General features: G+C 53.7%; 2 protein-coding genes across 7 annotated transcripts in view; one reads left to right on the top strand and one right to left on the bottom strand.

Moving 5' to 3' along the window:
* Positions 1-13,774, bottom strand: part of CNN2 (calponin 2) — a 21,959-nt gene extending 8,185 nt beyond the window's left edge. For 2 of the 4 annotated variants that reach the window (XM_066341948.1, XM_066341973.1), the window contains exon 1: positions 2,726-2,887. In XM_066341948.1, the coding sequence (XP_066198045.1) occupies positions 2,726-2,788 (63 nt within the window). In that variant the 5' untranslated portion in view covers positions 2,789-2,887. Of the gene's footprint in view, positions 1-2,725; positions 2,888-13,600 lie in introns of those variants that run through there. The other 2 variants (XM_066341958.1, XM_066341967.1) reach the window with 2 other exon arrangements.
* Positions 12,976-21,234, top strand: TMEM259 (transmembrane protein 259). Of its 3 annotated transcripts, none has more exons than XM_066341928.1 (11): positions 12,976-13,388; positions 17,318-17,593; positions 18,195-18,294; positions 18,517-18,627; positions 18,837-18,959; positions 19,047-19,147; positions 19,229-19,286; positions 19,417-19,497; positions 19,613-19,745; positions 19,819-19,918; positions 20,006-21,234. In XM_066341928.1, the coding sequence occupies exons 1-11, from the start codon at positions 13,167-13,169 to the stop codon at positions 20,558-20,560; spliced, it is 1,860 nt and encodes a 619-aa protein (XP_066198025.1). In that variant the 5' UTR covers positions 12,976-13,166; the 3' UTR covers positions 20,561-21,234. The 3 variants fall into 3 exon arrangements, with proteins under 3 accessions (XP_066198025.1, XP_066198033.1, XP_066198015.1); XM_066341918.1 differs by having other exon boundaries at positions 12,977-13,388; positions 19,414-19,497; XM_066341936.1 differs by lacking the exon at positions 19,417-19,497.

Below are 21,234 nucleotides of genomic sequence, written 5' to 3'. Positions count from 1 at the left end.
CTTACTTTTCTTCTAGCTTTTACCTCTACCTTCTGTCATGATACAGCTTCTTCCTTATGATCCATCCCCCCTAGAGCTTTGCGGTCCAGCTCAGTGCTGTCTCTGGAATAAAGTGCTCCTGGTTCCCCATCAGCACACACCCACTGCCCACAAGCACACACACAAACCCTGTTCCCTTGGCAGCACCTGAGAACAGTGAAGGCTGAGAAAATCATAATGGCTGGGGCCCAGGGTAGCCCCAAGAAGTCAGGGATATCGAGGATAGTATGGGTCTGTAGTATGGGCAGTCAGCCTCAGGACAGATCCTTAGGGGTAGTAAAAAGCCCAGTCCAGCCCCCATTCAGGATCAGACCATCCCACTCAGTGCATTTTCTGTTCCAGACCTCCTGCGCACTTTTGCTCATAGATTCCCTCTTGGAAGGCCCTTTCTTTTCCTCTCCTCCCATCCCCCAGGGGACTGAGACCCTTTATAGACTTAATTTCTATTCCCAGCTCTGCCCTAAACCCCCCCCCCATTACTGTGGACAATTCTTTTCCCTGTGCCTCCATCTCTGTTTAGAATCATTTCCATAGGGGTCTCCTGAACCCTGCCTCCTGGTGATTGCATAAAAACCCCCATGACACGGAATCATGGCTGAGTTGCCCAGAGTCCAAGGGAGACAAAGGCAGGATGCTGGCCAGCTAACCTGATTTGCTTGGCCCACCCATTCGAGCTGCAATCTCCTGGTTCCCATCGCTGGGGGAGCTGCCATACCCAGCCTAAGTAATGAGCAAGGTCTCGTCCTGATAGCTAAGCTTGAGGCACGTGGGCTGGTCTGGATGCCTGGCAAGTCTGCCCAGCTGGGCCCTATCCCTGACGGCTCGCAGGGGCCAGGGGCCACGGCAGAGGAGCCTGGCCCTCCCCACAGTGGCCTGAAACATTCCTCATCACCACAAACTGCCAGGAATGCAGCCACTGTCTCCTGTGAAATCTGCTAAATCGGGACCAGCTGTTCTCAATGGTCTAAACCCCAGCCACCCAGCCCAGATTAAAGTAGTGATGGCTTCTCAGATGGACACAATGGACATCCGCCTGCCTCAGGCAATCCAGCTGGAGATAAACTGAGGTACAAGGGCCAGGCAGAGGTCTCTGGGTCTCCCATGTCATAAGAAGCTGAAAAAGTGGGTGGGATATGGGCTCCAAGCCATAGGAAGCTGGCCTCGAGTGACCTTGGCAAGCTGGTAGGTGCCCCATCCACACTACAAACCTGCAAACTCAGGCCTGGCTTCCAGGAGCCTCTGACCTCACTGCCAGTGCAGGTATCAACCTGTCCCTATTTCACTCCATCTACAGAAGCTGCCTGGCTCTCACCTACTTCCTGCTGCCCAGGGTAAACGCTAGGTCCAGGAGGACCAGTGGCCATTAGGCACTGGATGCAGCAGGTCTAGGTTCCAGTCCTGACTGCCACTCACAAGCTATGTGGTCCTAAGCACACTGAGCTCCATATACAACCTTGGTCCCTTGTAGGGCAGCATGCCACGCGCCTGCACACGCAGCCTGTCAATGTTTTAATGTTCACCCTGTGCAACTGTTGCTGGCAGGGGGAATCATACATTTAAGGAGGTCCTGGAGCCTACCAAGTGACCATGATCTGTCTCTTGGCTTCCCAAGCCTCAGCCTCCTCTTTTGTTAAAGGGGTGGAGGGAGGCTCCAAGGATCTCATGGAAGACAATGCAGAATTCTCCCTCCTGTCTGTGGACTCTGGGGTGCTGACTACAGGTGCCTGTCCAGGGCTGGCAGGGCAATGCCCTCAGCATGCCCAGGCAGGCTCCCTTCCAAGGCTACATGCCCAGATGTCTAGTGGGAGGATGTGTGTGTGCGTGTGTGTGGGGGTGCACAGGAATGGCAAACCCCCCTCAGCTAGAAAGACCCTTGCTTATCAGTCCTGAGACCTCCTCCTGCATCTGGGATCACCCTCTACTCAGCTTTCCATAGATGAGCCCTCCTGTGTGACCCTGAAAAGTTTCTGCCCTTCTCTGAGTCAGAACCGCAAGAGTTTTCTTAAAAAGTGTCTCCCGCTAGTCCCACCCTGTGTTTCCAGGTTACAAAACCCATACATTTTAGGGTCACATTCAGGGGACACAGGCATCCTGTACTATCTGTTTGTCAGATGGAGACAGAGCATACAAGGGAACAAACAGCCCAGGCAAGCTTTCTCAGCTCCAACTTCCTCTTGGTGCCCCCTCCTAGGTGTAAGAGGTTGGGAAATTCCTGTAGGGGGTGCCCACACCCTAGTAAGAAAACAAAAACAAAACAAAACCCACCTAGCTCACCCCCCTCCACTCCTGCAGCTTAAGTGGCCTCAAAAGCCAGGGGTAGTGGAGAAGACTGCTGGGGCTCTGTCAGACCCTCAGGTTACTCTCAGGCCTTGAAGTGCTGGAGGGGCCCTGAGCTGTGGGGTACAGGTGGGGGAGGACTGGAGAGCAGAGTTAGGGAAGTAGTCAGACCCAACCACTACTAGACGCTGGGGCGGTGCCAGATGGCGGACCTCACTGCTTCCCCTGAGTTAAAGAGAGTCTCTGTTGGCGCCCCCAGAAACGCAGAAGGTGGCAAGGAGGAGGGCCACTCTAATTCCAGGTCTCAGAGCAACTGCGTCCCAGACGTCGGGGAGCCTGGCGGGGCGCCCAGCCCTGCAGAAGTCCCAGGGTGCAGGCCCTCCGGGGATCGGGTGTACCCCTCACTCACCCGGTTCTTGACCTCGGCCGAAAGCCCGTAGGAGGGCCCCTTGTTGAACTGCGTGGAGCTCATGCCGGCGGCGGCTGCGGCGACGGCGGGACCGACGCCTGGCTGGTGCGATGGCGGGGGACGCGCGGGTCCGGGCCCCACCCCCACCGCTGATTGGCCCCGGGCGCACATGTCCTTATAAGGCCGGGATGCGCCGGATTCTTGCGGCCACGGACTTCCTAAACCCCTCAGCTGCCCCGACCCCCGCCCCAGTGAAGCGCCTCATCTCTAGAGGCCCTGAGATAGGGCCCCTCATCTCTAGGGGCAGGGGCTCTGGGATGCCAAGGCATGGCATGCCTGCCCTCTTTCTGCTGGGAATCCCCAAGTGGCTCTCTCACCCTTTCTGGGTGAGAGACCCTTTCTGGGTATGCCTCCCTTTCTGCATGGTGATGGAAGACAGGGATTGTTGGGTAGGACTCTAATCTTTTGGGGCACGAACGAGGACCCGTGACACTTAGAAGCACCTCCCAGTTTTGGCGCCCTCCAGTAACTCCCAAAACTGGATGGTGGACAAGGGAACTAGAAAATTCCTCAGATGAGGAGGGCACCATTGAAGCCGGGGCTCTGATGGATAAGTAGGAGTTTGCCAGTTTAAAAGGGATTCATGCCTGACCAGGCAGTGACGCAGTGGATAGAGCGTGGGTCTGGGATGCTGAGGTCCCCCGCTTGAGTGCATTCTTACCAACTTTGAGCACAGGGTAGTTGGCTTGAGCGTAGTATCATAGACATTAATTACCCCATTGTCACTGGCTTGAAGGCCAAAGTCCCTGGCTTGCCTGACCAGGCGGTGGCGCAGTGGATAGAGTGTCGGACTGGGATGCCGAGGATCCAGGTTCAAGACCTCGAGCTCGCCAGCTTGAGTGCGGGTTCATCTGGTTTGAGCAAGGGGTGACTCCATCTGCTGTAGCCCCCCAGTCAAGGCACATATGAAAAATCAATCAATGAAATCAATCAATGAACAACTAAGGAACCGCAACAAAGAATTGATGTTTCTCATCTCTTTTCCTTCCTGTCTGTCTCTGTCTGTCTGTCTCTGTTTCTGCCACACACACACACACACACAAAAGCCCCTGGTTTGAGCAAGGGGTCACTGGCTCAGCTAGAGCCCCCCGCCCTCCATCAAGGAACACATGAGAAAGCAATCAGTGAACTAAGGTGCTGCGATGAAGAATTTATTATTATTATTCAGCGAGAGGATGGGAGGCAGAGACAGACTCCCAAATAGGCCCCGCACCAGGATCCACCTGGCAAGTCACCTATATGGAGTGTTGCTCCATTGCTCAGCAAACAAGCTCTTCTTAGTGCCTGAGGCAGAGGCCATGGAGCCATCCTTAGCGCTGGGGCCAACTCACTCCAATAGAGCCATGGCTGCAGGAGGGAAAGACAGAGAGAGAAGCAAGAGAAGGAGAGAAGCAGATGGGCGCTTTTCCTGTGTGCCCTGACTGGAAGTCAAACCCAGGACATCCACACGCCAGGTCGACACTCTACCACTGAGCCAACCAGCCAAGGCTAATGAAAAATTGATGCTTCTCATCTCTCTCCCTTCCTGTCTGTTTGCTTCTCTCTCTCCCTCTTGCATGCGCTTAAAATAAAAAAAGGGATTTATGTTCCTGGCAGAAGAAAAGGTGTAGGCCCTGGCCGGTTGGCTCAGTGGTAGAGCGTCGGCCTGGCGTGCAGGAGTCCCGGGTTCGATTCCCGGCCAGGGCACACAGGAGAAGCGCCCATCTGCTTCTCCATCCCTCCCCCTATCCTTCCTCTCTGTCTCTCTCTTCCCTCCCGGAGCCAAGGCTCCATTGGAGCAAAGTTTGCCCGGGCGCTGAGGATGGCTCTGTGGCCTCTGCCTCAGGCGCTAGAATGGCTCTGGTTGCAGCAGAGCGACGCCCCAGATGGGAAGAGCATTGCCCCCTGGTGGGCATGCCAGGTGGATCCCGGTCGGGTGCATGTGGGAGTCTGTCTGACTGCCTCCCCATTTTCCAACTTTGGAAAAATACAAAAAAAAAAAAAAAAGAAAAAAAGAAAAGGTGTAAAGACCTAGAGGGACTTTGGGGCAGCTGTGTTAGGCTTGCTCGCTGGTGTACCAGCTGTGAGCACTTTGCCTGATTAGTGTGTGAGCATGTGGCAGTGCCACGTGTGTATGGCCTATATAAGGCTATGGGTGCTTGCATTCAGGGAGACTGGATGTGCCCGCCATTGTGGTTTTGCTGTTTGTTTGCAAGAGAAGCAGTTTCCCCTGCCTGTGTGCTTGTTCCCTGTTGTGAGACTTTATTAAATGGTAATGGCCCAATGCTTTCGGGCTCACAGTTTCTCTACCACCTGCCTGAATCCACTGTGGACCTGCCTGGCTTCAACCACCGGCATTACAAGCATATTCCTCAAAGTAAGAGCACGCTGGAACCTCAGACCTAAGGGATTTTAAAGGTAGGGATTTTAGGGGAGATCCTAGGAGAGGATCTTTTTTCTTTCTTTTTTTTTTTAAAAAAAAAACAAATGTCTTTTTGTTGTTGTTGTTGTTGTTGTATTTTTCTGAAGCTGGAAACGGGGAGAGACAGTCAGACTCCCGCATGCGCCCGACCGGGATCCACCCGGCACGCCCATCAGGGGGCGATGCTCTGCCCCTCCAGGGCATCGCTCTTTTGTGACCAGAGCCACTCTAGCGCCTGTGGCAGAGGCCAAGGAGCCATCCTCAATGCCCGGGCCATCTTTGCTCCAATGGAGCCTTACTGCGGGAGGAGAAGAGAGAGACAGAGAGGAAGGAGAGGGGGAGAGGTGGAGAAGCAGATGGGCGCTTCTCCTGTGTGCCCCGGCCGGGAATCGAACCCGGGACTTCTGCACGCCAGGCCGATGCTCTACCACTGAGCCAACCGGCCAGGGCAAAAAAACCAAATGTCTTTGTCTTAAAATATGTATGGTGTTTTAGAGCCAGACAATGGGTTCATTCAAGTTTTTTACTCCCCACTCAGGGAAATTCAAGTTTTGGGGTTTTTTTTGTTGTTTTTTTATGTATGGTTTTTTAATTTTTATTTATTTATTTATTTTTACAGAGACAGAGAGTGAGTCAGAGACAGACAGGAACGGAGAGAGATGAGAAGCATCAATCATTAGTTTTTCATTGCGCGTTGCAACACCTTAGTTGTTCATTGATTGCTTTCTCTCATGTGCCTTGACCGCAGGCCTTCAGTAGACTGAGTAACCCCTTGCTGGAGCCAGCAACCCTGGGTTCAAGCTGGTGGGCTTTTCCTCAAACTAGATGAGCCCACACTCAAGCTGGCGACCTCGGGGTCTCGAACCTGGGTCCTCTGCATCGCAGTCTGACGCTCTATCCACTGCGCCACTGCCTGGTCAGGCCCAGGGGAGGATCTTAATAGAATATTCATCCCTCTCACCAGAGACCTGGGCAAGCCCTGCAACACTGCCCAGCCTCAGTTTCCCACCTGTGAAATAGGCTACTTCCCAGGCATTGATATTCACCAGGAGCCCAGAAAAACACCTGGGATGTTGTAAATGCCACATAAGTGCTGGGGACATTGACACTTAGACAAGTGCTGACCGATGGGAGTGAGATGGCAGAGGTCTATACCTCTGCAGCCTCTGGCCACTCGGCTACTGAGCACTTCAAGTGTAGCCAATTTAAAAAAAAAAAGATTTATTGATTTTTTTAGTGGGGGGAGAGAGAGAGAGAGAGAGAGAGAGAGAGAGAGAGAGAGAGGAAGAAAGGTGGGGTGGAGGGTGTGGAGCAACAGGAAGTATCAACTCCTAGTTGCTCCCCACAAGTGCTGTAATGCCAGTGGCCGAGGCCAGGCAGGTCCACACTGGATTCAGGCAGAGAGTGGAAAAACTGCGGAGCCAGAAAGGGTTAGGGCCATTCGTTTAATAAAAGTCTCACAACAGTGGACAAGCACACAGGCCGGGGAAATGGCCTCTCGGGCAAACAAACAGCAAAAATGGCCCCTCACAGTGGCGGGCAGGCAACCCATCACCCACAATCCCCCATCTCTCTCCCTCCCTTCCCCTCTTCCCCCTTCTTCCTTCTCCCCTCTTCCCCCCCATCACCCTCTTTCCCTCCCCTCCCCCCCTTCCTCTCTCCCCCTCTCTTCCCCCTCCTCCCCCTCCTCCTTTTCTTCTTTTCTTTTCTCTCTCTCTTGCACACACAAACACCTCTTTTCTTCTTCTTTTCTTTTTTCTTTCTTTTTCTTTCTTTCTTTCTTTCTTTCTTTCTTTCTCTCTCTCTCTCTCTCTCTCTCTCTCTCTCTCTCTCTCTCTCTCTCAAGCACCCATCTTATATAGGCTATAGGCCAAACACACGTGGCACAGCCAGCACTCATGTGCCAATCAGGCAAAATGCTTGCAGCTGGTAACCCCGAGAGCAAGTCTAACACAGCTGCCCCACAAAGTGCCTTGACCAGGCAAGCCCAGGGTTTCAAACTTACTACCTCAGCATTCCAGGTCGACACTTTGTCCATGGCACCACCACAGGTCAGGCAAGTCTGGGCTGATTTTAATTAATTCCAATTTAAAGTAAGAAACCGACACTGGATAGGTTTTGGGAAAATGTCTGAATCTACTTGGAACAACTTGGAAAGGAATGTTTGCATTTTCCTTTTCAGAGTAAGTTTTATGAAAACTAGACACAGGTGAGTATTTCCCAGGCCAGGTGAATGTACAAATTGAGTTAGGCTTTGAGTGGGAAACACGGGTGATTTCAAAGACATGGTTCAGTAAAAGGTGTCACATACCTCATTCACCACTTTTCATATCGATTTCATGCTGAAATGATCATATTTTTTAGAAACAGAATTATGTGAAACATATTACCAAAACTGATCCTAATTCTTTTTTTTTCTTTTTTTTTCAAGGAAGAATACATGTAATTACAATCAATTTGAAGATATATTTATAAAGGAACACAAATGACTGCAAATTCAGACCAGAACTGCTCGATCATACATCTCCCCCCCCACCCCGCCCAAGTGAGAAGGGGGAGGAAGGCAGACAGACTCCTGCATGCACCCAACCGGGATCCACCTGGCATGCCCACCAGGGGGCAATGCTAGGCTCATCTGGGGCGTTGCTCCACTGCAATCAGAGCTACTCTGGTGCCTGGGGCGGAGGCCATTTAGCCATCCTCAGTGCCCGGGTCAACTTTTGCTCCAATGGAACCTCGACTGCAGGAGGGGAAGAGAGAGACAGAGAGAAAAGAGAAGGGGAAGGGTGGAAAAGCAGATGGGAGCTTCTCCTGTGTGCCCTGGCCAGGAATTGAATGTGCTTTTTTTTTTTTTTTTTTTTTTTTTTTTTTTTTTTTTCTCCATTTTTCTGAAGCTGGAAACGGGGAGAGACAGTCAGACAGACTCCCGCATGCGCCCGACCGGGATCCACCCGGCACGCCCACCAGGGGCGATGCTCTGCCCATCCTGGGCGTCGCCATGTTGCGACCAGAGCCACTCTAGCGCCTGAGGCAGAGGCCACAGAGCCATCCCCAGCGCCCGGGCCATCTTTGCTCCAATGGAGCCTCGGCTGCGGGAGGGGAAGAGAGAGACAGAGAGGAAAGCGCGGCGGAGGGGTGGAGAAGCAAATGGGCGCTTCTCCTGTGTGCCCTGGCCGGGAATCGAACCCGGGTCCTCCGCACGCTAGGCCGACGCTCTACCGCTGAGCCAACCGGCCAGGGCGAATGTTCTTAATTCTTTGGTTTTTCATTTTTCATTTTTAAAAAATGCATTGATTTTAGAGAGGAACATAGATATATTCAGTGGTGGGATTCAAATAATTTAACAACCGGTTTTCTGCCCTACTGACCATTTTAATTATAAAAAAACGATATACCAAAAGGTAGTTTATTATTTCATGCATTTAATACTTAAATAAGAACAATAAAAGAGGTACACAAAACTAGATTATTATAAGAAAGAATTTAAGGCCCTGGTCGGTTGGCTCAGTGGTAGAGCATTGGCCTGGCGTGCAGGAGTCCCAGGTTCGATTCTGGCCAGGGCACACAGGAGAAGCGCCCATCTGCTTCTCCACCCCTCTCCCTCTCCTTCCTCTGTCTCTCTCTTCCTCTCCCGCAGCCAAGGCTCCATTGGAGCAAAGTTTGCCCAGGTGCTGAGGATGGCTCTGTGGCCTCTGCCTCAGGCGCTAGAATGGCTCTGATTGCAACAGAGCGACGCCCCAGATGGGCAGAGCATCGCCCCCTGGTGGGCATGCCGGGTGGATCCCGGTCGGGCGCATGCGGGAGTCTGTCTGACTGCCTCCCCGTTTCCAACTTAAGAAAAATACACACACACACAAAAAAAGAATTTAAAAATATTAATGAAAAATATTAAATAATACCTGACCAAAAAAACAATAAAACTATTATTTAAGATATTTCCAATGACAGCTTCACCCTCTGGTTGTTTGGCACTTTTTCTCTTTATGTTATATGTTTGTTTACTGAAGTAGCAAATGTAATGTGAGGGAATTAAAATGTAGTATTTCATCAAAGGTATAATGAGTTTTTTTTGTTTTTGTTTTGCAGAGACAGAGTCAGAGAGAGGGACAGACAGGGACCGAAGAGAGATGAGAAGGTCAGTCATCAGTTTTTCATTGCGACACCTTAATTGTTCTTTGATTGCTTTCTCATATGTGCCTTGACCATGGGCCTTCAGCAGACCGAGTAGCCCCTTGCTCAAGCCAGCGACCTTGGGTCCAAGCTGGTTAGCTTTGCCCAAACCAGATGAGCCCGCACACAAGCTGGCGACCTCGGGGTCTCGAACCTGGGTTCTCCGCATCCCAGTCCAACACTCTATCCACTACGCCACTTGGTCAGGCTATAGTGAGTTTTATGAAAGGAATAAAACACTGGATTCAGGCAGATGGTAGAAAAACTGCGGAGCCAGAAAGGGTTAGGGCCATTCGTTTAATACAAGTCTTACAACAGTGAACAAGCACACAGGCAGGGGAAATGGCCTCTCAGGCAAACAAACAGCAAAAATGGCCCCTCACAGTGGTGGGCAGGCAACCCACCATCTGCAATCCCCCATCTCTCTCCCTCTCCCCCCCCCTCTTCTCCCTTCTCCCATCCCCCCTTCTTTCCTCCATCCCCCCTCTCTCCCCCCCCTCCTCCTCCTCCTCCTTCTTCTTCTTTCTCTCTCTCTCTCTCTCTCTCTCTCTCTCTCTCTCTCTCTCCCTCTCTCCCTCCCTCCCTCCCTCCCTCCCTCCCTCCCTCCCTCCCTCTCCAAGCATAGTTCTGTCAAATGTTTTTCACTTATGGATGGAATGAACATTACTATGGGTGCTTAGAATATGCTATTGCACAGATGAACATTAAAAAAGAGTAAAGAATGTAAATTTGTGATCTCCACATTGGGCAGCTACCCAGGTGCTGACCTTAGAATCCTGATTACAAGTGCCATTTTAACAACCGATTCACCAAACTCAACAAAAAATTAAGTATTGGTTCTGCCATACCGGTGTGAACCGGCTGAATCCTACCACTGGATATATTCCTGGGATCAAACAGGCAACTTCTGCACTTCAGAACAACGCTCCAACCAACTGAGCTATCCGGCCAAGGCGTCTTTGCTTTTTTGGGGTCTAGGCTCTGAGTCTCTCAGAACCCCAGAAATCCAGAATTTGAAGTCCTGGGGTTCCAGAAACTTAGAATATTTATACACCTATACCTTGAAAATACTGTGGAGTAGGGTCCAGACCACCGTAATGAAATAAGTATCGAAATAAAGCAGGTTGTGCCTGACCTGTGGTGGAACAGTGGATAAAGTGTTAACCTGGAATGCTGAGGTGGCCAGTTCAAAACCCTGCGTGTGCCTGTTCAAGGCACATACGAGAAGAAACTACAATAAGTTAGTTGATGCTTTCTGCTCCCAATGCCCCCCCTTCTCTCTCTCTTCTCTCTTTAAAAATCAATAAATAAAATATTTTTAAAAAATGGGTTGTAACCTTTCTGTAGTGGAGGCTCTTGCAAACTGCACCACGTGTGAAGCACAAGGAAGCGAAGCGCAACAAAATGAGGTGTGCTTGTAATTGAGGACTTCTGCCCACTAACCTCGGATTGATGGAATTATATGATTCTGTATAGTTCTCCGACTTCAGTGTCCCTGCTTTGGAGCCTGGATTCAAATCACAATTGCCTATCTGGCTGTGCAACCTTCCACAATTACACGCCACCTTGTTGTGCCTCCCTTTCCTGTATATAAAGCACCTACTGACCTTAGGGCCAACATAAACCCTGAGATAAGGTTGTTGAGTCAACACGTCAAAAATCTTACAGATTTTGGCCTCAGCTCGGAGAACCTGGCAGGGAGGTCTTGAACTTATGCAGCTGCCTTTGACCCCATGGCACCCACCGACCCATCCAGGCTCACGCCTGGGAAGTCTGCAGGGGCTGGAGGACTTGGGGTTGTAGGGGCCTTGGGTGCTGGGCAGGGGGCTGAGCCCAGGGGTCTTGGTGGTTGGGCACAGGGGTGCTGCAGGTGCAGTGAGGGCCCTGGGGCCCCTCTCTGGCAGCTACCTCCATGGCAATCCTCTCCCTGCAGTGTCTGGGTCTAAGCAGGACACCAGAGGGTTGGAGTGGGATAAAGGGCGGGGCCTTTGGGCATGCCTCTTGCTCTCTGCAAACAGGCATTGTTCCTGGACACTACAGGGGTGGGCAGAACAAGCATGGTGCAGCAAAAAAGCAAAAGTACCAATAATCTGACTGTTAACTCGGGTCAAGAACCTCTCGCTCACAATCTGCCATGGCTCCCCGCTGCCCCCTCAACAAAAGTATCCTCCAGGCTCCCGAGCTCTGCTTGGGGCCCATGGGCTTTTTCTTGCTCTGCTCTTGGTCTTTGTTTCTTCAGCTGTGCCCTATGCTTGACACTCTACCTGGTTCCTTCACTGTCCTTCCAGCCTCTGCTGGAGGGTCATCTGCTCATTGACACCCCCCCACACCAAGTTCCTCTAACTTTCAACCTGCCCTGACCCAGCAACCGCCCCAACACCCCCTGCCCCTCAGCATCCTCTGAAATCCAACCCAGCTTCTAACTTCCCTGCTGTCCCCAGAAGGGTGGTGTGATGTTCAGTCCGCCCTATGTCTTGTGGTTTAGGTTTAGAACTGTCTTTCAAGTCTACTTGTCCTTTTTCCTGATGGTGACTCTTTAAGGAGGCCAGGCATTGTCCAGTGACTGGCTGCACAGTTTGGACGTGTAGTGAAGTTGCACTGTTATTGTGGGTCTTGAGTATTTGTAACATGGAAGAGCTGCCAGATCCAGCAGCTGCCCACCATGTGGGGCTAAATTTCAACATAAATTACATTAATAAAAATAGACTAAGTTTAAAATTTGCTTTTTAAATAAAAATAGACTAAGTTTAAAATTTGCTTTTCAGCCACGTTTCCCTGGAGCCCGTGTGAGTGATTCCTTGGGCCTTTGGTAGTCACATCATGGTGCGGAGGTGTGCTCTCCCGGTCTATTGGAAAAGTTCCCCTTCTCCCTCTGAATTGTTGAGCGGGGCTAGAAGCATCATAGCAAGCGGTCAATGAGGGCTGGGTTCTAGGAATTACCTGACTCCTTGACATTTGTTTGTAACTCTCAATACAAGTCCGTAATTTGTGACTCTCACAGCTCCACAAGCTCCCGGAAATAGGGAGCTTCCAAGCCAGGGAAGAAGAGGGAGGGGTTAGCTACGCTAGAATTCCACATAGAATAAAGAGGAGAGACCCATAACCTACCCAAGTTGAGCACGGATTGAGGTGCTCCTCTACAGCTTATTTGCTCATTAGTTTTTTTGGACTTGTGTTACTCTTCGATATCTTTGTTGGGCTTTAGGGGAGAAGGGGAAGAGCAAGAAGCATTAACTCCCAACTATGCTCTGACCAAGCAAATTCGTGGTTTCTAGGTTGACACATTTATTCAAAACACCATCATGAAGGGGGCTCCACAAGTTATTTAAAGCTAACCAACAAAATTACTTTACAGCAAGAGTGCCATATCTTACGCTACTCTTTGACTTGGCTCCTTAAAGAACCATCTCAAAGACCATTCTATCATCGCGGTTACTAAAGGGGTCTTTGATCACGTAAAACCCCAATATACTGACCGGTTTTACCGTCTAAGGGCGTCCTGGCAGTCGTGGGGCATTGTGGGGGAAATATGCAAAACACTGGGTAGACGCAGCCCCGCCTCACGGCGCGGCCAGGAGAGAGGGCGGGGCTGCTGCGGATTGACCGCCGGCATCCCTACGTTCCCCGCGGGCGCAGAAGGGCAGCTCTTGCTGGCGCTGCGACTCGCTAGCGTCAGCAAGGCCGCGGAGGCGGAAGATGGCGGCAACGGCCCGGGGGCCGTGAGGACCGCGGTGACAGAGAGGACGGCCGATGGCGCCCAGGAGGCGCCCTGGGGGACCCGCGGGCCGTTAGGGCGCGACGTTGGGCAGCATGTCGGAGCACGCGGCGCCCGGGGCCCCGGGGCCCGGGCCAAACGGCGGCGGCGGCCCTGCCCCCGCGCGTGGGCCCCGCACCCCCAACCTCAACCCCAACCCTCTCATCAACGTGCGCGACCGGCTTTTCCACGCGCTCTTCTTCAAGATGGCAGTCACCTACTCGCGGCTTTTCCCACCCGCCTTCCGTCGGCTCTTCGAATTCTTCGTGTTGCTCAAGGTGACCGCGGCCCCGACCCCCGACCCATGATCCCATCGGCCGGATCCAACCCCCCAGACTTGTGACCTCTGACCCCGTTTCCGCCCAAGACTGCCAACCTCTCACACCAGGAGGTCTAGGCCCGACCCGATCCGCTTTGTGCCCTCCCCTTTACCCAGTCGCCCCATGTCCTGACACCTTATCTGTCTGACACTTCATCCTCCACGTCTCACCCTGTGGGTGGCCTTTGATCCCGACTTCAGGAACTCCAGCCCTCTCCATGCCGCACCCGCAATTAGCCTCACCCTTCCTCTGGTGACCCACTTCCGGGAAGCATGTAGCCTGGCCCTGACCTGCTTGGGACCTCCTCCCAGCCCTGTGTCCCTTACCATGCCGCGTGGGATCCTCAGTCTTGGGAGGAAGTCCCCCCAATCCTGTCCTCCCTTGCCCTTACACTATACAGACCCTGGTCCCCAATCCTGGGCTTCCTTAAATTGGGAAGGATTATAGGCTCACCCTGCCCCTCTTCAGGACACACCCAGGGACCACCCACCTGCCCTGGAAGTGCGCTCTCCCCTTTTACCTCTTCCTTCTGCTTCCCCTTTTCTTGGGGTTGCTCCCCTCCTTGGGACCTTCCACCATCCCCCCACCCCAGCTTTTCCTCCTCTGAGCCTTAAAGGGGAATGTGAGGTCACGCTCCAGGATTAGTGAGAGTTACAGTCATTGATTTGATTAGCGAGGTGCTGCACACAAACCTGCTCCCCATCCTTCCTCAGGTGTCAGAGGGGTTTCAACTGTGAGTGCAGCTAAGGGAGGACTGGCATTGGTCTGGGTCCCTCCAAGAAGGGGGCTGGCTCACTCATGTGTGAGCCCAGAGTTCACTGGGCATCAGGGTTCTGGGTCCCAGTTGTCTGACAGAACTGAGGAAAGGGAGAAACAATTAGTTTCCTGTCAGAGTGCAGCCAGGGAGGGTCTAGATGCTGACATTGCCAAAGGAGCTTCGGGTTCACTTGGGTGCTGATGCTGGAGGTAGTAGAGGCACTTGGGTTGCTAGCCAGGCTAGCCAGCCCCAGGGACTGGACAGTGGGGCTGCGGGCTGAGCATAGGGGCTTTGGGGTTAGTTATCTGGTTACTTTCTGGGGGTCCCGGGCCCTGTTTCCTACACTTCAGAACTCCCATCACCAGTTCAGTGGTCCCCAAACACAATATTGGGAACAGGTATTGGGATTCAGGGTGGCTTGTGGGAGGTTCCTCTGGTGTTCTAGACTGTCACCCTTGGCCCCACCCTCCACTTGCAGAGGCCCACTGTGTTCTTTTTTTTTGTTTTGTTTTTTTTGGTTTCTTTTTGTATTATTATTATTATTTTTTGTATTTTTCTGAAGCTGGAAACGGGGAGAGACAGTCAGACAGACTCCCGCATGCACCTGACCGGGATCCACCCGGCACGCCCACCAGGGGCGACGCTCTGCCCCTCCGGGGCATCGCTCTGTAGTGACCAGAGCCACTCTAGCGCCTGGGGCAGAGGCCAAGGAGCCATCCCCAGCGCCCTGGCCATCCTTGCTCCAATGGAGCCTCGCTGCGGGAGGGGAAGAGAGAGACAGAGAGGAAGGAGAAGGGGAGGGGTGGAGAAGCAGATGGACGCTTCTCCTGTGTGCCCCGGCCGGGAATCGAACCCGGGATTTCTGCACGCCAGGCTGACGCTCTACCACTGAGCCAACCGGCCAGGGCCTGTTCTTTTTTTTTTTTTTACAGAGACAGAGAAAGGGACAGACGGAGAGAGATGAGAAGCATCAATTTTTTGTTGTGGCATTTTAGTTGTATTGCTAGGTTTCTCTTATGTGCTTTGACCATGGGGCTACAGCAGACCGAGTAACCCCTGGTTCAAGCCAGCGACCTTGGGTCCAAGCTGGTGAGCTTTGCTCAAACCAGATGAACCTGCGCTCAAGCTGGCGACCTTGGAGTCTGAACCCATCCCGACACCCTATCCACTGCACCACCCCATGGTCAGGCGGCCCCCACTGTGTTCTTATCTTCAGCATCTGTTGAGACCTGAATACTAGGTGATACACTGTCTGTCTGCTGAGATCTTTGTGATGCTCTAATCTCTGTCTCCTGTGCCACTTTGGGCTGCAAGGGAAGGAAACATTTCCTATTGTCTCAAGAGAGATCTTAGAGCTCATGCAACTAGGGAGCTGTAGAAGGTGGGCTCCTACAGCTTCAGGTATGGCCAGATCCAGGCATGCAGCAGTGTGCTCAGAGATGGGGCCTCTCCCCATCCCTTTCAGGTCATGGCCAGGCCAGGAGTGGGTGCCTTAATGACCTGGCTGTTGCCCAGTCTGCAGAGCAGACTCCAAGGGACAGGGGCTGAGTAGTCTACAGCTGGTGTTGGTACCATCCTACAGGGCCATAAACAGTCTTAGTGGTGGCTGTGTGGTCCTGGGCAGCTCACTAACCTCCTGAGCATTAGTGTTCATGTCATAGGCAGGAAGGGTCTTTTTGTGATCCAAGCTTTTCCAAGTTGTGGTTCTGTACCATATAGTCAGCTAGTTCTGGAGAGTAGGAATTTGGTGTGGGAGCATGTGTGGCGGGAATGGTCGGAGGCTGAGCTGGCCCAGCTGAGGGATCACCTTAGTTTCTGGCTGAACAGCCACTGGGGTCACTGGTCCCCTCGTACCCATCTTTTCTTGTGGAAGCGGGTTCCACTTCGGGCCAGTTGTGTCCTCTTCCTGGGGCGGGGGTAGGTAGAATGCATGGAGATGATGCTCTTGACATGGCCTCTAGCTAGGAGGGTAATACTCGGCCAACGAAACTCCTTGAGAAGCAAGGCTGTCAGACAGTGAGATGAGCTTTGGGGAGGAGGGTGTTCCTAAATAGACTCGAGTGGAGGGCCCTTTTGACAGACTTAGTTTGAGCCAGGCAGAGGTGCTATTGGTGACGTAGAGCAGAGTCCCCAGGGTTCTTCAGCACTACTGATAGCAGCTGCTTGTTTTCTGTGGGGGGCCATCCTGGTCACTGTGGTGTGCTGAGCAGCATCCTCTGGCATTGCACCCTTGATTCCAGGAGCACCGCCAGTGTACAACCAGATGTCCCCTGGGGGCAGGACCACCCAGATGAGACCCTGCTGTCCCCATTTTACTGATGGGATAATTACCTCAGAGAGGCAGAGCAAGCTGGCCCAGCCCGCAGGCTTAGCCAAATCTCTGCAGTTCCATTGTAGGAGGGATGCAGAGTGTGCTTGACAGGCGATGGAGGCTGTTTTTAGCTTGTGAGGTCAGGGGCATTCTGAGAACAAGGCAGAGTGTGAGGCAATTGGGTTGGCTTCTTGGGGACAGCAGGTGACCCAGGGGTGGTAGCAACTGGGCTGGGCCTTCCAATATGGGAACAGTTAGTTGATGGTCTCTCCCAAGATATGGATCTTACATGTGCACAGGATCCTGGCTTACATAGAGCAGAGTGGTCAGGCCCTTGGACCACTGACATCCCCAGGGCCCATGCTGCTAGGAGGGGCCAGGGTGGGTTTAGGGCTTAGGGCAGGGGTCCCCAAACTACAGCCCGCGGGCCACATGCGGCCCCCTGAGGCCATTTATCCGGCCCCCGCCGCACTTCTAGAAGGGGCACCTCTTTCATTGGTGGTCAGTGAGAGGAGCATAGTTCCCATTGAAATACTGGTCAGTTTGTTGATTTAAATTTACTTGTTCTTTATTTTAAATATTGTAATTGTTCCTGTTTTGTTTTTTTACTTTAAAATAAGATATGTGCAGTGTGCATAGAGATTTGTTCATAGTTTTTTTTTTATAGTCCGGCCCTCCAATGGTCTGAGGGACAGTGAACTGGCCCTCTGTGTAAAAAGTTGGGGGACCCCTGGCTTAGGGTATTTAGAACCCTAGGGTTTCTTTCCTTCCCCCATGAAGCTCAGGCCTCACTGTTGGGGTGGGGTTCTCTGCCCCCAGGCCTTGTTTGTGCTCTTTGTCCTGGCCTACATCCACATCGTTTTCTCCCGATCACCCATCAATTGCCTGGAGCATGTGCGTGACAAGTGGCCACGAGAGGGCGTTCTTCGCGTGGAGGTACAGCAGAACTCGAGTCGCGCACCCGTCTTCCTGCAGTTCTGTGACAGTGGTCGCAGCAGCTTCCCTGGTCTTGCTGCGGCACCTGGTGGCCTGGAGTTGGAGGAGGAGGAGGAAGAGGAGCTGACCATGGAGATGTTTGGGAATCGCTCCATCCAGGTGAGCTGGCTAAGTGCACATGCAGTAGGAGGACCTCACTGCTGGGAAGGCTCAAGCTCTTGCAAGGCCCTGCACTCATGTGGCCTTAAGGCAGGATGGAGGCTGTGCGAGGCAGACTCTCACCTTAAAGGGGTTGGCCTCATTTTTGGGGTGCTGAGGGAACCCCAGGAGGGTTTGGGCTGAGAGCTCTAGCAGTCCTGACCATCCCAGATGGTCCAGCTCCCTGCAGGGGTGGGTTTATGGGGTTTGCAGCCTGTGGGTAGGGACATGCTTGTGCAGTCAGAGGCCAAGGTCCCGTGGGAGAGGGGGCCAGCACAGGTGGGGAATTGTACAGAATTTACCCAGGTGGCCCCACCCCCAGCTTTGGGGCACAGACCCTTACCTGGAATCAGCCAGGAGCTTGGTGTTGGATAAGGGGTCTTTGGTGGGATGCTGGTCAGTGGTTCTCCAGCTCCAGAAGTGGAGGACATTCTGGCAGAGGCTGGGTGTCACAGAGGCTAGGGGCAGAGTGCATCTCCTTCCAGGCAGCAGGAGAGGGGCCTCTGGGCCGGACCCCCAGTGCCAAGGGCCCACTGATGCCCTGCCTCCTGGTGACCCACAGTTTGAGCTGGACATCGAGCCCAAGGTGTTCAAGCCACCTGGTGGCCCTGAGGCCCTGAATGATAGCCAGGAGTTCCCCTTCCCTGAGACACCCTCGAAAGGTATGTGTTGCCAAGATGTTTGGTTGCGTCACCTGGGAGTTCACACTCCTGGACAGAGAATGGCCACTTCGAGCCTCTATTTCCCCATCTGTCTGCAGCATGTAAAGCTGATGGAGGCGCTCCCGGGCCCTGGGTACACTCCATCTCTGGCCCCTCCTCTGGAGGTGGGAGGCAGGGTTGGCCAGGGCTCTCTGCAGGCTGATAGGCCATGCCCACCTACAGTGTGGCCACAGGACGAGTACATCGTGGAGTACTCACTGGAGTATGGCTTCCTGCGCCTGTCACAGGCCACGCGACAGCGGCTCAGCATCCCTGTCATGGTGGTTACCCTGGGTGAGTAACCCAAGGAGAGGGCCAGGGTAGGGGGATGACTCAGAAGCGCTTAAGACCAAGGTCTGGGGGTCATCCTTGCTCCAGCTATGGAAATCTACCCCCAACCCCATTTCATTGGATCACCCCTCAGGATCTGACAGTCACATCACTGCCTGGGTGGGGTTAGTGGGGACCTTACCAGGTGTACCCCATTGGTGTTCCACCTGCAGACCCCACAAGGGACCAGTGCTTTGGGGACCGCTTCAGTCGCCTGCTGCTGGCTGAGTTCCTGGGCTACGATGACATTCTCATGTCTAGCGTGAAGGGCCTGGCCGAGAATGAGGAAAACAAGGGTGCGATTGGGACCAGGTGGGGGGAGCAGGGGGTGCAGTGGAAGGGGCTGGAGGGCAGGCAGTGGTGCTCATGGCCTCTCTGTATAGGCTTCCTGCGTAATGTGGTGTCAGGCGAACACTACCGATTTGTGAGCATGTGGATGGCCCGAGCATCCTATCTGGCTGCCTTTGTCATCATGGTCATTTTTGTGAGTATCCTAAGGCTGGGCTAGGTTAGAGGGTATGGGGTTGGGTGGCCCTTCTCCAGCCTCACACACCTTCTTTTGCAGACTCTAAGCGTGTCCATGCTGCTCCGCTACTCCCATCACCAGATATTTGTCTTCATTGGTGAGTCTCTCCACCAAGTGGCGGGAGGAAAGGTGGGGTCAGCTTCAGGCCCGCATGGCCCCCTGCCCACCCCACCCCCCGCGGGGTACCTCACCCGGTCTGCCCGCCCACCACCCTCTGCCCGCAGTGGACCTGCTGCAGATGCTGGAGATGAACATGGCCATCGCCTTCCCTGCAGCGCCCCTGCTGACCGTCATCCTGGCCCTTGTGGGTGAGGACCCCTCTCCCCATCCTTTTGCCTTCCTATCTACCCAGCCCCTCACACTCACCTCCCTTCTTTCCCTGGCCTTCCTACCATGCCCACCACAACCGATGGCCTCCTGCAGGGATGGAAGCTATCATGTCAGAGTTCTTCAATGACACCACCACTGCCTTCTACATCATCCTCATTGTGTGGCTGGCTGACCAGTATGATGCCATTTGTTGCCACACCAACACCAGCAAGAGGCATTGGCTGCGGTGAGTGCCACAGGGGCCCAGGTAGGGTCAGGGTGGAGTTTGGACTGGCATCGCCTCACTGTGTCTCCTACAGGTTTTTCTACCTGTACCACTTCGCCTTCTATGCCTACCACTATCGCTTCAATGGGCAGTACAGCAGCCTGGCCCTAGTCACCTCCTGGCTCTTCATCCAGGTGAGGGGCCCCACCTGTTACCTGAGGTTCAGCCTGTGGGAGGTCTAGTCCTGTGCTGGGCCTAACCCATGCCCACCCTGTCTCCAGCATTCCATGATCTACTTCTTCCACCACTACGAGCTGCCCGCCATCCTGCAGCAGATCCGCATACAGGAGATGCTGCTACAGACACCACCACTGGGCCCTGGCACCCCCACAGCGCTACCAGATGACCTCAACAACAATGGGGGTACCCCGGCTGCTGACCCTGACCCTGCCAGCCAGCCCGCTGCCATGGACCCTGGCTCACTGGGGGCTGGTGGGGTCCCCAGGCCTGTGGCTGAAGCACCTAGCTCTCTGGTGGCTGCAGCAGCCTCAGTGGCTGCAGCAGCCAGTAGTGACCTGGGCTGGATGGCGGAGACAGCTGCCATCATCACAGACGCCTCTTTCCTGTCTGGCCTGAGTGCTTCCCTCTTGGAGCGGAGGGCAACCAGCCCCCTGAACCCGGGTGGGGGGTTCCCTCGGGGCCTCCAAGCCCCCCAGGACAGTGCTCCCCCAAATGACTCCCCAGCACCTGACACAGCCCCCCTAGCTGCTGGGGTGAGTGGACCCATCCATGAGTCCCCAGCCCCAGCAGACGAACCCTTGGAAATCGGCTCCTAAGTCCTGGGAAGCTGAGTGCCTCTGCCCCTGGCTGTCCAGGCCAGCTGGGTGTGACCTGGCTGGTGCCCTTGGGGGTCAGGGAGGCTGTTGCTGGTGTCTCTGGGACTGCCCAGTTGGCCTTGTGTCGTGGTCCATCTGGTTTGCCCAGGGGTGGGCTCCTCCTGTGGGCATGGGGCCTGCTTACAGCCTTTCCCTGCCACATCTGTGGTGAGCCCCTCAGTCAGCGAATTAAGGCAGGCTGATGAGCAGGGGCAGGAAAGGGGGTAGGATCTCCATGAAAGACTCTGTAAAGAGTTGGTGAAAGGTCTGGAGCAAGCTATACCTAGAGGCAGAGCCTAGCAGGTCTCTGAGTCAGGTGAACACTCGTGGGGGCCACCTTCACTGTCCTGGCTGCTCAAGCTGGTGCTCCGTTGTGTGCAGTGCCTTTTCCACGGCCCCTGCCCCCATATGTGCGTGCCAGGGCTGGGGTATTGGCACAGGGATACGGTGTGTGGGTGCCAGCTGTCAAAGACAGCAACCAGGCACTAGGGTCCAGCCTTGCTCCTGCAGGAGAGGGCCAGTGGCCCAATCAAGTCACACAGAGAGGACTGCAGAGTGCTCATTCCATTCTATTTAATTGCAGTGTACAAAATTGTGTTTGTATATAGAATAAACTGTCTTGTTGACAGCGCCCA

This window comes from Saccopteryx leptura, chromosome 1 (assembly GCF_036850995.1).
Source record: "Saccopteryx leptura isolate mSacLep1 chromosome 1, mSacLep1_pri_phased_curated, whole genome shotgun sequence".
Taxonomy (NCBI): Eukaryota; Metazoa; Chordata; class Mammalia; order Chiroptera; family Emballonuridae; genus Saccopteryx; species Saccopteryx leptura.
This window is presented reverse-complemented; position numbering and strand designations above follow the sequence as displayed.

Coding starts and splice junctions, on each gene's coding strand:
- TMEM259 (XM_066341918.1), top strand. CDS start 13,167: ATGTCGGAGCACGCGGCGCCCGGGGCCCCGGGGCCCGGGCCAAACGGC. Junction 18,960..19,046: donor CGAGAATGAGGAAAACAAGG/GTGCGATTGGGA, acceptor CTCTCTGTATAG/GCTTCCTGCGTAATGTGGTG. Junction 19,287..19,413: donor CCAGATATTTGTCTTCATTG/GTGAGTCTCTCC, acceptor CTCTGCCCGCAG/TGGACCTGCTGCAGATGCTG.